The following is a 14383-nucleotide window of genomic DNA, read 5'->3' on the forward strand; positions in this document are numbered from 1 at the left end:
TAACCGCCAATATTTCACAGGAAAGCAGCAAGAAAAAAAAAAAAAAAAAAAAAAACAAACAAAAAAAAAAACAAGACAAAACTTGAAGTTGTGCATCTGGAAGTGAAAAGAAAGGTTCCCCCTGTCCGTGGATATCTCTGAAAAATCACTGCAACTTGGAGTTCATTAAAATACAWGACCAACAAACTAACTAACACTTCATAATAATCCCCTCATGAAGGCAGAAGTCAGACACCTATCCTAAAATAAGATTTAGTTTTTAATGCCAAGACTACCCAACAATATATTCTGTAAACTGGTCAGTTCCATGTTACCTGCCTTGCCTGCCAAAAGCAAAACAGTAAGTGTATGCATGTATATAGTAAACCCAAATGTATATCACACTTTCTGAYACACAACATTTTTTCATTTAAATGTTCAAATCCTGGAACAGTCAAATGGATATTGGAGTAACAGCAGCTGTATAAGAACGGAAAACAAACAGCTTGAAGGATAAACAGTGAGTGAAAGAATGCTACCTGCACCATTTAGCTCAAGCAACATCACATCATGCTAGGCTGGGTTGGTAGCTAATATACCAGTATGACTCAAAGGGTACAGTCTAATATTTAGATTGTATCTTAATCAAAGGAAAGCAATAGTTTATCAGATCAGAGCAGGAAACACATAATGGTATTATTTTATAATGGTGACAGTATTTTGAAGCAAACATTTCCTTTAATAAGAAGCTGTGGTACTAATGGCAGCCCTTGAGCAAAGACATGTCTCTGTATCTCAAAATTTCCCATTTCTACAGCATACTTTAGATGCTGGACAGAGAACCACACTGTGATATTCCTTTATGTACATATGAAACAAGTTCCCTGTGCAATTTCCCTTTAAACAGTCCTTCATTCTTATTACTTTATTTAAAGAGATTTTAGTCTATAATGAAGCTKAATAATTAAAAAGTTATTCAAAAACAAGAAAAGAAAAAATCAGARTAAGACTGGTAAGTTCTCGCAAAGACTTTTTGAATGTTGTGTGAGAAGATGAATGCTCCATCTGACTGAGGAGCTGAAAACCCTAGATAAAGCCCTTCATCTCCCAAGCATCCAGGTGGAATCAAGCCAAGTGTACACTGGGAGTTCAACACGAGAAAAATCAGTGTACAGKGTCAACCAAATGCTCCAASTAGGTACAAAAGTAGCTCACAAGGCTCTACATTCTGCCATAGCAAAAACRTTTCCCATAATRAAAAGGACATTTAATAAAGYCTAACTTTGTCATTAGATCTTCACTTACTTTAGGCTTCCTGATGAGATGGAGGTGTTRGTGGAGATCCTATCTCTATGCACCTTCACCAYTACAAAGTCAGCCAAAACTTGTGCTGGGAACACAGTCCTAACATTTCCAAAGAGGCATCCTACACTCTGAATGGGTTGGACCCACCAAAAAATAGCCTTATCATGTCTACTTGTTGGTTCTCTAAAATCAGGCCACTGAATGAGGTAATGTTAAAGATGAATAGTCCTCTGCAGTCATGAAAGATCAGTATCAGCTTTAGGGGAAAATCCCAGGTTACTCTCAACCACAGCCTCTAACAGCAAACAAAAGGATTTTCCATCTATCTCTGATCTCCAAAATTCTCTTAGCGAACACATAATTTAACTCTTACATCAAAGTTCTTCACCCAGAAACAAAGTTATTTCAGGTAAAAAAGGGTTAACTCACAATATGACATCCCATTTCTTTTTTACTCCCTAGCCACTCATTCTTAGCAATATTATTTTAGGGGAATCAGATTTGTGTTTTGAAAGCTTTTTATCTTTCATGTATTACCTTATGTTTATTATTATTGTTATTATTATTAACATCATGCTTAAAATGTAATAAACAGCTTACAAAGGCAGACAGCCTCATTAATCTCTCAAACCTCCAGAGTACGTCAACTCCTGCATATATTTAAAAAGACATTTCTGTAAATCCTTATCATTACGATACTAAAACTGTGCTGGGAATGTCCACAGGCATTTGAGATGTCTGTTTTAACACCACATCTTGGTATGTCTCAGTTTTGAGGTTTCCTCGCGTCACATCAGACCTCATTGGTAAGAAGAAGTTTTAAAGCATGTACTGATCACACAGCTCTTTGCTGCAAATTAAGTTATTTTTAAATGCAGATGGCATATAAACAAAGTTTTTCACGTATGAGAGGGATTTTAGTTRGTCAACAATTAGTCAAGTAAACCTCTGGGTAAAGTCCCTTCTGCGAAAGTCAGTAATGCGTGACTTCAGGGGGGAGGTGGAAGTGTTGTTTCTAATTACTCTCTTTGAGCAGACTAATTGTAAAAAGATCAAAAATAGATGGTTTCACATCCCATAAAAAAGTAGGCAGCAAATCAAGACCAGCATACAAACAGGCTTGGCTTTTTTTTAAGCACTTGAAAAAAAACTACCCCTCCCACAAGACTCACGTAATCACTCTTGAGAACAATGTGCAAGGATAAGACTTCACAGTCAAGCCATCCTGTCAATGCCCTTAACTGCTCAGAGGATCCAAGAAGCTACAGAGATGTAAGTACAGAAAAGAACTAACTTTTTACATTTTTYATTTTGTCACTGAGCAACATCAAACAATTCCAGAAATATTATTTCTTTTTTTGCATTCACTGGCTATTTTTATGTGGTAGTAAGGATAAATGATTTTTTGCATGGAAAAGGCCCATGGAAGCAATTCTCTGATATTTTATGTTCCCATATTAATATGCTGCCAGTTAATTTCCATTTAAAGGATCTGTTGATCCACAGCATCAGTAAGTAACTTCAAGTCCTTTCTTATAATACAGCCTTCTGATAAACTCAGGGAAACATTTCAGACTGCCTTAATTTAGACRATTTCTTAGCAACACTAATTTAAAGTATACTAATGCAGAAATAACTACTGTAGAAATAGTAAGGGAAGCACTKCAGCACTTAAGTCATTCACTGAACCTCACAGAATACTTTAATAGTAGGAGAGAGACTTAAAACAAATCCGTACTGTGGCTCTGAATGCATAGCTTTGCTCTTATCACATACTCTCATTGCCTATATGAAAACAGCCTTTATTATCAGCTTGAAAACTCCTCAGTCACTCTTCTCATGTCCAAATATTGCAACAGGGCATTTTAAGAATTCAAAATTTTATGAGTTAATTCCTCTTTTAACTTCTTGCACACATTTCTTTCAAGGTTTTTAGGAGGCATTTCTGTTCTKCATTGCAATGACCAAACATCTTTCTCCTTATTACGGATCTTTGTGCCACAAAGCTGAAGAAGTATTACAAGTGATATGATTTTTATATATTTTCCAGTTTAAAAGGACCTATTTTTCCTTTTATAATGGCAAAAGAAGACAGACTGTTCAACAGACAATAAATCAACTATCATTTATCTTAAAAAATAAGAGAGAGTACATGCGTTTGAGCACAGAATATAAGAGAACTCTCTACATTTTCATGACTGCTCCTGAGGAGACAGGAGGATTGAAATTTACCTGGCAATTAGTCTTTAGGAACTCGAATCTCATTCCTTTCTGGTCAAATGTATACATGTAGAGAAAAATATACTTAACACAGAAGCTGTAATCTGAAGCAATAATCACTATAATTAAAGACTGTACCTGTATGATTTTAATATAACTCAGAAAAAAACCCCAGAAACTCTTAAAGTTGTGCATGTTTTCTAGAACTAAAATACAAATGATCATTTGATCCCATTTTCCTTCTGCTTGCAAGAATGTAACTGTTAGTGGGTCCAACTTTTATTTTGCTTATTTGCTCTAGTTTTAGGCTCTTCTCCTTTTTACATTTAGTATTCTTAAGCAARTATAAACTGAAGGGAAGTTAATCATTTTAGCATCAGCACAGCTCTTCACATTAGCATGTGTTTGTGGAAGAGATTACTTATGTTAGATAGCTCTCACACTTTTTCTAGAATAGATCACACTTGGAGAGAGATCCAACAGATAAGAGCAAGATATGTACACTTCAAATTACTTCCACTTTTTCTTTAAATAGTTATGCAGCATTTCAACTCAACTCCTTTTATTTCCATCTCACTTACTGTAGTTTCTATCATTTTTGAGTACCAAACGTAACTGTCAAACAACTGTCATACAAAATGTATAGCAATAGACAAAAGTGGGATCATAAAGAACCCACAGTGTTSTGCACTTGAATATTCTGTTAAGCACTTACAGAATACTGTAATTCTTTATAGCCATTGTTAAGACAATTTAACCAATGAAATATGTACTTGAGATTCTCTCATGTGCACTTCAAATTTGGGTTTACTATGCCAACAAATTTGGTCTATATCGAAGAGGAATAAAAACATTAGCCTGGAAACTCTCTCATCAAAATCAGCTTTGGGTTGTGACCTAAAGACTCAGTCTTCAGGTCACTAGGCTGACTCACTGGCCTTTGGAACACAAAACTCAACAGCTTTTGAAAAACAGGTAAATTAACATAATGCACTAGAAGCATATGAGTGTTAAAGTGTTAGAAAGAAAGAGGAAGCTTCAGGACATGCCTGTCTCTCGCCTCAGCTTTTATTAAACCACGTGCAGTTCGCAGCTTCTAGTCCATACACCAAGATATTATGTACCTTAGGTATATGTTGTTTCTGTATTAACAAAGCGTTCCATTATGTGACTTAGCACATAACTTAGTTGAATCAAGCCTTTTCTCAAACTGAGGAAACACTCTACAATAAAGACCACCCGTATGGTAAAATAGAAATCCAAACAGTAAATATGAGTGGTAAACAGAAAAAAAATTTTGGATTAAGGAAGAAATTAAACCTAGGTAACCACAGCACTGCATATTCCCCACCTTCTACTATTTYAAAACTCTGTAAGACCTACACTGATTATAGCTATAGAGGACTGTAAGGTCAGTGAATCTTGTGGGGAAGAGAAGTCTCTTTCCYGACCATTTCTTTAAAATAATTTATACTATTTTTGCATAGATAAACAACATTATCCCTCAATATTACTTGTCAAAGAAATGTTGTCCATCTCAGAGTGATGAAACCCTGTACAGAGACAGGAGAGATCTTTCTAATAAACTGCTGTGCCTTTCCAAGAATTTATTTAGTATACCTCTTACATAAGTTACTGGACAGACAGACCACGGAGGCATCTTCAAAGAATGAAAATTATAAAGATATACAGAGAAATCACACATTAGATTACAACACACAGTAAAAGCCTTCTACATGTTCCCGGTTCTGCTGAAAGGATGGATGGTGCTCCTCAGCAAAAGCAGGAGATGAGATGTGTGCTAAACTTCATTTAGCACACAGAGAGAGCTTTGTACCACTGCTTGCACACAATCCCAACCCATGTTATCTAAGGTGTAAACTGCAATTGCTGGCTCACTGCTTACGTCTATGCTTCTTAACAGTCCAATATATGTAATWTAATGATACCCCACATAAAGCTCATCACACATGAACATGTCTATGAACCAGAGCTTTGGATTATGTAGTACTTCCAGACTGGAACCACCATCCTGTTCATCAAACACCTTTTACTGTAGGGATTAAACCCAAAACAAACGCATACACATAAAACAAATGACTAATGCCAGTCAGAWGTTTTCACACAACACGAATCTCAAACACCAGCTATTTTTCCTTCTTTGATGAGATTACAATATTGGTTTAGAAAGGCACCTGCACAGATTTCAGACATGCTAGATTTTGTAAACAGCTTACCATGGTGCTGCRATTTTTTCCCCCAGGTGGATGCCATTGCTGTGAAATACCAAGAAACACAGAGAACAGACTAGCAGCTGCCTAGCTAACAAATCTCATAAGGTAATTGGCTAAAGAAATTTGGTGGTCAGAAAGCAAGCACCGTGTTAAGATTTGAAAATGGCAAGTGAAAGAACAATAAAGAACAACCTGCACTGGGCATTTAACATACTGTACTAAACAGTAACATTGACTTTAAACCCACCCAGGCATACGGTCCTTCCAGGTAGGAGCAGAGAGCAATGGCTACTACATTAAGTATGTAAGTGGTCTGTGTCACCAAGTGTTTACAGACTCAGAATATGTGAAAACCTGAACCATCTTCTTTACAATACAKATACACAGACAGGAATTTTCAATACTTCATACTTCTGAAGTAACTCTAAGCATYACTTCTGCATGTAACTCTAAGCCAAAAAAGCTCTGGTACTGTTCCCTAAAATTTTGAAATTGATAAAGGAAATTAATACTATCTTTTTTTCCAAATAAATACTTCAAAGTAGTATCAGTAATAAACCTGGAAAGCCACTGGAGGGCTATTTAATCCAACAATCTAGAAGAGCAAAAGCTTTCGTAGTGATGCTAGAGGGTAAGTTCAATGGTGCATTTGGATTTGGGACAGTAATGGACGTTTTCTCAYAAGCTATTCAGGCACACAGCTTATTAAAACAGAGCCAAGTCCAGCYAGTCTGAGGTTTGCAGCAGTAAGGATGTACCATTCTACATTTTTTTTCTCCAATAATGCAAAACTCACAAAAAGTATTCAAAATGTTCTTTTTTTAGATGCATTCTGGGGAGGCTGTCATATGCTGTATGTATAACAACTGGATCATGCAGGATTGCTGCCAAGAAATAAACAGCAACCTGATACAAGGAATAGAATTTTTTTTAAAAAAATCTTATCTYACTTCATAGTCTCAGATACATTTTAGGAAGAATTTTTTTTTTTTTTTTAATGGAGCACTCTCCAAGACTGACAAGAAAAGATGAAATACCTGCTGAGGTGAATGGAGTTCATCCAACAACAATTAGAGTTCAGACATACAAGGAAGTTACCACATCTTAGGTGACGCACATTATGGTGGATGTTACCAACTTTATCATTTGTTTGGGCCACAAACAAGACACCATCTCTCTCTGCCCATTTTTTAAAACATAAATCTATTCAGGTAATGCAGTACCTAAACACCTTGGTGACTAAGAAAAATGCCCACACTTACCTACAGATAGAGAAAACAGTAATAGTCATCTAGAGCATTGTAAAATGTTTCTTGCATTAACAGTCAAAGTATTTTGGGGATAACATAAGACCAAAGAGAACACTTTCTGCCCCAGGGCTGACTCCTACAGCAGGCAGAAGAGACAGCCAAGGAGCRCAGCTTAGCTGATGAGCACACTGCTCTGGAAGATCCATGAGCTCTGCTCCACCAGCTTCCTCACCTGTTTACAGCCAGTTTTTTCTCCCAATGTATATCCATGCTAGCACCATGAACAGACACTAACACTATCTCAGCTAGGACTCCTCAATTTAGCCACTCTTACATGTGAAAATGAACATCCTATTTTGCACAAGTTCTAATTTATTAAAGATCCAACTTCATAGCATAAAATTAGGTAACATGCAATGTATTAGGTAACATGCAATGTATTAGGTAACATGCAATGCAACTCTACATCTGATGTAAAAAAACACGTATTTTACTGAAATTATAAGCTTTTCCTAAACCATAGTTCAATGTATGTATAAAATAGATACTATACGTTTTACAAATGTTTATAGAAAGACATATGAATGGATRTGATAGTTATGTGCATTATTTTTGAGCCAAAACTATTACAACTTGAAAGCAAAATAAAATTATGTACTTAATATGCTGTAGGTTGTTACTGCAATTCAACAGTTATCACAGATCTTAGATTATCCTTCCCCAAAAATGTTGACAAAATGATTTCACCTAAAATTCAAAAAAGAGATTAATAGAAGACGGATGTGATGCTGGGAATGTGAACAAGAATCAGAAGCATTTAAGTATCAGAAACAAAACAAAATACTTAATTGGGTCATTTCCAGGTGCCTACACAAATCCACAGCATTTTAGGCAAAAAGCAGCCTGTTACACTTAAGTAAAACAAATGCCATCCTAAACACTTCTACAAGGGAAAAGACAGGAGGAAAAYGTCTCAGAACTACCCTTAGGGTAGTAGCTACTGCATCAATCAATCACCAAACATACTAACACCAAGACAGCGTGAACAATGCAGAATTAACTAATATAAAATTACTGACATTCTTAAATCTGTGCTACAGCTGGAGTTGCTATTTACCAGAGTAGTTCCTTTATTCAAGTCACAGAACTCCCACTTCAGTGCAACATACAACCCTGAATGCAGTATACCCATCTCCTGACAGTATTTACTTCACAAATAGCTAAGAATCAGAACACTGTACCTCTATTGATCAGAAATCACTCACCCGTCTTCCATCCCATCTAGGGAATGCAGCAAACACAGACTTAATGCACTACCTGGAAGTTAAATTTCTTCCTTGAACATGTAATAGAACTAATTTGCATATTATAATGCACATCATCCACTATCTKCAGGTTTACTGTTTACAGAGAACCTTACATACCCTCACTAACCCTGCCAGAAGTCTGATCAGACAAGCTTACAATACAGTGTGTGATGCAGGTACATCAAATGTGAATGACCTGAAATAAGGGMAATCTCCTCAAACCATGAAAGATGACAAGAAACTTTTAATGCTTTTACAAATCAATAAAAGGATAATGAATGCTTTCTAAAATGAGTAATTTAAACCCCTTAAAACTGAGAGGTATTTCCCAGAAAGACGTTTTTGAAGGGCAACAGGTTACAGTTGCTTGTAAATATTGTGTGTTGAAAGAGAGATCCTCAGAAACAACACAGACATGTTAATTAAAGGTACAAGACAGACAAAAAATTCCAGTTGCAACAGCTTTTATCTTCAGATARTATTCTGTGTTAAAGCAGAAGCAATCTTRTTTTGACTGCTGTTTAAATCCATAAATAGTGCCTCAAAGACCCACCCTTTTGTAGAACAGCTGCTTGAGGAGCAACATGAGAAGCCCCATCCTTTCTTACATTTATGCTTACACTATACAACTGTCAGGTAACAGCAGACCAAAGAAATGTTTGCACTGAAAGCAGTATCAACAGGATAGGGATTTTTCAATTTCTGAAACTCTGCTGGATATTTTTTTAACATGTTCAAGTCCACCAAATCACTGCCCCTTTGTAACTCTTCTATGCTATTCATGACTGCACAGATGAAACAATTTTTAAAATCTACTAAATTGACAAAGTGTAAAAATGTTTCACCTTCATTCTCTCTTTAACAGCATCACTACAGAGTGATTAAAGCAGTACTCTTAAGAATTTATGTATATAACAATATTTGAATTAGATATCAAAACCATTCTTAAAACTAGAATTAAGCAAGTTGAGTTATTAAGGTTGGAAGCTATGATCTTWGAGGTCTTTTCCAAGCTAATTGATTCTATTATAAAGATTCTATTATAATGGCAATATGACAAGAATGCTGAGAAAAAGAAGTTCCTCTAAACAAGCTAAAGCATCATAATGTGACTTGTTAGAAACACAAAAACTCCCTAAAAATTAGCTGAAACATATTTAAAGCATTTTTTTTCTGCTTGTCTGACCTTTGGGGACTTCATATGATGCTTTATCATATAGTTTCTTCAGACTCTTTTTAACCCTCAGATTACTTTAAACAGCATCTGAGCATCAATAGAATTCACTTTTCAAATACATTTATGTCCCTGGTTTATTACACTGCCCCCGTCTGATTTTTTTCATTAGAGAAAGAATTGGGATCAAAACAGAAAAGCCAAAAATAGGCATCTGTTTGTTTGTTTGTTTGTTTTCAGACAGTCTTGAAAAGTATTTCACAGCAATGAAGTTTCCTTTCAGTTTTTTTTGGTCTTATTTTGCAACAGAGGTTGTCCACCATTATGCAAAAGAAGTTTATCTACATTTATTACAAAATGTTCACTTTTCTTGTTTTTTTTGTTCATGTTAGGTCAACTGAGCTTCCTGCAACAACAGTGGAAGCAGAAATGGACACTTTCACAGCCTCTGAGAACAACAGTTCCACCTGTGACTTATATGAGCACAAAGACACAGCACGGATTTTACTGTCTGTCTTCTACGGCTCCATCTTGATTCTTGGGGTGCTTGGAAACACCATTGCCCTCACTGTCATCTTTAAAAACAGAAAGAAGATCAATTCCACTACCCTCTATTCAACAAATCTCGTCTTCTCCGACCTGCTGTTCTGCATTGCCTTGCCAACCAGGATAGCCTACTACGCGCTGGGATTTCACTGGCCGTTTGGAGAGGTGCTRTGCCGAATAACCGCGCTCATGTTCTACGTCAACACCTATGCAGGAGTAAACTTCATGACGTGCTTRAGCATTGACAGGTTTTTCGCTGTTGTCCACCCGTTCCGATACAAGATCAGAAGGATTAAATATGCCAAGGGCATTTGTGTCTTTGTCTGGTTTCTTGTATTTAGTCAAACTTTCCCATTACTTATACAATCCATGTCACACGAAGAAAAAGAAAGGACTACATGTATGGAATATCCAAACTTTGAAAAAATAGAACATCTACCATTTATACTTCTTGCTGCCTGTTTAATAGGGTACCTCATTCCCCTGGGGATTATACTATTTTGYTACACTCAAATCAGCTGCAAGCTTTTTCAAACAGCAAAAGAAAATCCACTGACTGAAAAATCAGGGATAAACAAAAAAGCCATCAATACAATCATATTTGTAATTATAGTGTTYGTCATCTGCTTTACCCCTTATCATGTTGCAATCATACAACACATGATCAAGAAACTTCAGCAAGAACCCTCATGCACTGAAAACAAAATTTTCCAGAAGTCACTCCATTATACTGTATTTCTGATGAATTTTAACTGCTGCCTAGATCCTTTCATCTACTTCTTTGCATGCAAGGGATACAAGAGAACTGTACTGAAAATACTCAGACGACAAGTGAGTGTATCAATTTCAAGTGCTGCCAGGTCACATCACGAAGAAAGCTCGCGTGACGTGGGAGAAACGCAAATGACGGTACTTGCTAAATCTCCCAATGGAAAGCTACCTGAAAAATAAACTCTGTAATATATCACAGTGGGCCAAGACTAAAAATCCAGGGTCCATTGCAAAAACTCTTAGTGCTTCCCATACAGCAGCTTAAGTAAAATTCTGTTTCTCAGGATGTCAGGGAATCAAGGAGTGATGGACTGAAAAAGAATTGTCACAGGACAGCAGGAAAATTCAGCATTATCATCTTCTTGCTGTATCCTTTTGACTGACATCTTATTTTTTCCAGGAAATATGCGTCATTGTGAATGTTCAGATTCCATGCTGCACATACGCATGCCTGGATGTTACTAACTCAAGCAGAGTCAATTTACAGYTTGGATTGAACACAAATATAGCTTACAATTCAGACCAACTGCAACCAGAATATCTGAAAATTTCAAGACCTCTAGCTGAGCTCCAATTACAGCAACGGTTTTGTTGGCCCAGTCAAGCAAACAAAGGAAAWCAAATTTTGAGATAAAATGGACAACTTCTGCACTCATTTGAGTATGACAAGTACCTAGTTTATAGCCCTTTGGAGGSGAAACTGCATTTTACAGTATTTGGTGCACAAATGCCTTGTTGGACAATTCAAATAGAAAACATTGCCAAATATAACACATGAAAAGTTAATGAACTGYTTGGTTCTCCCCAACACTGAACATCTCCTGTATGTTAAATCACTCATCTTCACAAGGTGTATTATTGCTTTACTCCTTTTCCTAAGGGAAAACTTTCCTTTCTAGTGTGTATTGTAAAAAATCTCCCTCTACTCCTGTTGTATATAGATTATTTATAAAYACAAATTGAAGCAAGAGACTGTAATATGAAAACAGCATCATTTTAGTTTAAAGAACAGTGATACAGGGTTCTTCAGAACTTCTGCTGAAGTCAGACATGGACACAAGACAAATGTTTTAGAAACCTGAATAAAAGTTCATAGTTGAAACCACCAAAAAGTAAATTAATGGGTTCATTCTGATGGTGTGAGATGGCTACCTCTCTTTAAGCACTGTTTACCTGAGAGATCAATAAATGAGAACAGCAGAATTGGCTGGGAAAAAAACAAGCTYTCCCTTCATGCCTTCATACAGCATATCTGGGATCCCTTCAGGCACACTGAAATTGGCTCAGGAAAGAGGCCAAATGACTTAAACACATCCTGCTGGAATGAGCTCAATACCAGCTGAGAATCCAGGATGTAAGCCCTGGGTTCCTGCTGATGTGCCCTTCCGTCACGTTTCAGTTTCCTTCCCTACTTTATTTCTGGCCCCTCTATCCTTTCTTTAGTGTTCCATCTTATTAACATACCTTCACTTGCCAACACAACTTGGTAAATCCACCAGGAGGTTGTGATGGAAAATTAAAGAGTGCCTGGTAATTATTAGTAAAAGCTGTGCCAGGCATCAGAATCAATGTTATTTAGTGCATCTGCATCTCTCTGACATTGAGGTGGTACGGGAAGTCAAACAAACATAGTTACATTTGACATCTTCGCAATTCCTTCCTTCCTCACGTGTTGACCTCTGCCTACCTGCAAACATGGAAAGGTTGTATCTGAAGAGCAGTACGGAAATATTAGATTAACAATGACATTTTTATGGCAAAGAAACCACAACCCCCTCCCCCCCTATGTTTCATACCACTTAGACGGCCAAAATTTGGTTTCTAATTCTAAAATTATGTCTTTTCTAATTCTAAAAGACACCATGCAGCTACAGAAAAACAGCACATGAGGAATAATTTTTATCAGAAGTTCCTCTTAATTCTGTATGTTCTAGTGGTTCTGTTCTTGTCAGCTTTTTTAATAAACTATTAAAGAATATTATTTAAGAATGTGTTCCTATTGGAGTAARCAAATGGTAACCAAACAAAATCACAGACAGACCACTCATGAATATCTAGAAACTGTAGAAATAAAATAGTGCATTATTAACATCACACTACTACACRCTTAATTTTATCTACTAATGTCTAGGTTTTTTTGGGGTTTTTAGTATGCATTTCATCTAACCATGATCATAAAATCTTAAAGACCAGAAGTCTTTTTTTATATTTGCCTGTAAAATATAACTTAAATATGTATTAAAACACCACATACTGCAGATAACCACACTTTTCTAAATGAAAACAAAGTGAAGATCTCTATGAAAATCTTTCTCTATCCCTATTTTCTCACATTAGTAATTCTCTTATTTTCAATATTAGACTTTATTTCTAAATCACATCAACATTCCCACACAGWTAACTTTAAATCAAAATACTGCTTTTGCTCTTGCATGGGTCCAGTTAGATATGGGTTTGAGAAAAGCTTTTTTTCCTCCTTATTTCAGTATTTCTCAAACACTGAAGAAACCAATAAAACAAGAACCTTTAAAAGCYACGACAAGCTCAGTTTCCTGAGCATGCCATGCCATGCAACTTGTGGCTTGAAGCAGTACAAGCTTTGCAAGAGAAAGTAAGTTTTTTCTCTGGGAAAAGCTTTTCATACATTTTAAGCAATGGTCCCTTCTGTGTGAAAGGCTGGTAAATGGTCACACAGACCTGGGGCTCTTTCACACTTTTCACATACAAATAAAGCAGCTGACAAGGAGCAGTAGGTTCAAATGGCTTGCTCATTGTGAGGAACTGACTAGAGCTTTTCAGAAAAAAAGGGTCTGTTTGGAGGCTGAAATCTAGTCAGGATCTTGAAGGCTATGCAAATGAGAAAATAACAGAATATCTTTTATCTCTACATGTTGGAGTTTCAGGCTAGGCAGCTGCTAAGAGGATCCCAACTATGTGGAATCCCAGTACTAACACTGCATGTCCACTGCTGGCATCTCTCTCAAATCTTATCTGGTAGAGAATGTAACAGAACACATAGGAAGTAAAAGCTAGGATGGTGGCCAAATGGTACATTTCCCCTGTCTCTGTCCAAGTCCAGAAAAGAAACCTGGATAGAGATCTGTTGTCAAACCCATAACCAAGTAAAGGTGCACCATGTGAAAAATCCCAAAACACACACACACTTCCAGCCGCAGAGCATCTAGTACCTTCAKCTTTTCTTTTGTTGCAAACACAAAACTAAAGAGTAACACTGCAAGTACCCTTAGCTGCCTGGGGCTCAAAAGCATTGCAGATGAACAGAAGGTGTGGAGATAAAGAACACAGTCTCCTGTGGCTTACAGTCCCAGCAGAAGAGGACAGGTATCCCCAGGGCATTGCTTCCTGACTCTTGTCTGTGGCTCTGAAAGCTATGTAGGTGAGCAACCTGTYAGCAACATGGTCATCTAGCAAAAGACAGTAACAGCAAGTGTCTGAAGTGGTAAACATATTACCACAAATAACATGGCTCCTGAAGGTGGTTAATGACTCCTCTTAAATCAGCAAACACATAAGTGTAAAAAAAAAAAAAAAAAAAAAAAAAAAAAAAAAAAAAAAAAAAAAAAAAAAAAAAAAAAA

General features: G+C 36.6%; 2 protein-coding genes across 3 annotated transcripts in view; one reads left to right on the forward strand and one right to left on the reverse strand.

The window, feature by feature from the left end:
* Nucleotides 1–14383, reverse strand: part of UBAC2 (UBA domain containing 2) — an 88803-nt gene that overhangs the window by 36854 nt on the left and 37566 nt on the right. The window lies entirely within an intron of this gene.
* On the forward strand, nucleotides 2486–12672 carry GPR183 (G protein-coupled receptor 183). 2 transcript variants are annotated; one of them, XM_057366183.1, is made up of 3 exons: nucleotides 2499–2556; nucleotides 5768–5843; nucleotides 9862–12672. In XM_057366183.1, the coding sequence occupies exon 3, from the start codon at nucleotides 9899–9901 to the stop codon at nucleotides 10964–10966; it is 1068 nt and encodes a 355-aa protein (XP_057222166.1). In that variant the 5' UTR covers nucleotides 2499–2556; nucleotides 5768–5843; nucleotides 9862–9898; the 3' UTR covers nucleotides 10967–12672. The 2 variants fall into 2 exon arrangements, with proteins under 2 accessions (XP_057222165.1, XP_057222166.1); XM_057366182.1 differs by lacking the exon at nucleotides 5768–5843 and having other exon boundaries at nucleotides 2486–2556.

This window comes from Malurus melanocephalus, unplaced genomic scaffold (assembly GCF_030028575.1).
Source record: "Malurus melanocephalus ecotype Western Australia unplaced genomic scaffold, MMel_1.1 scaffold_61, whole genome shotgun sequence".
Classification (NCBI taxonomy): domain Eukaryota; kingdom Metazoa; phylum Chordata; class Aves; order Passeriformes; family Maluridae; genus Malurus; species Malurus melanocephalus.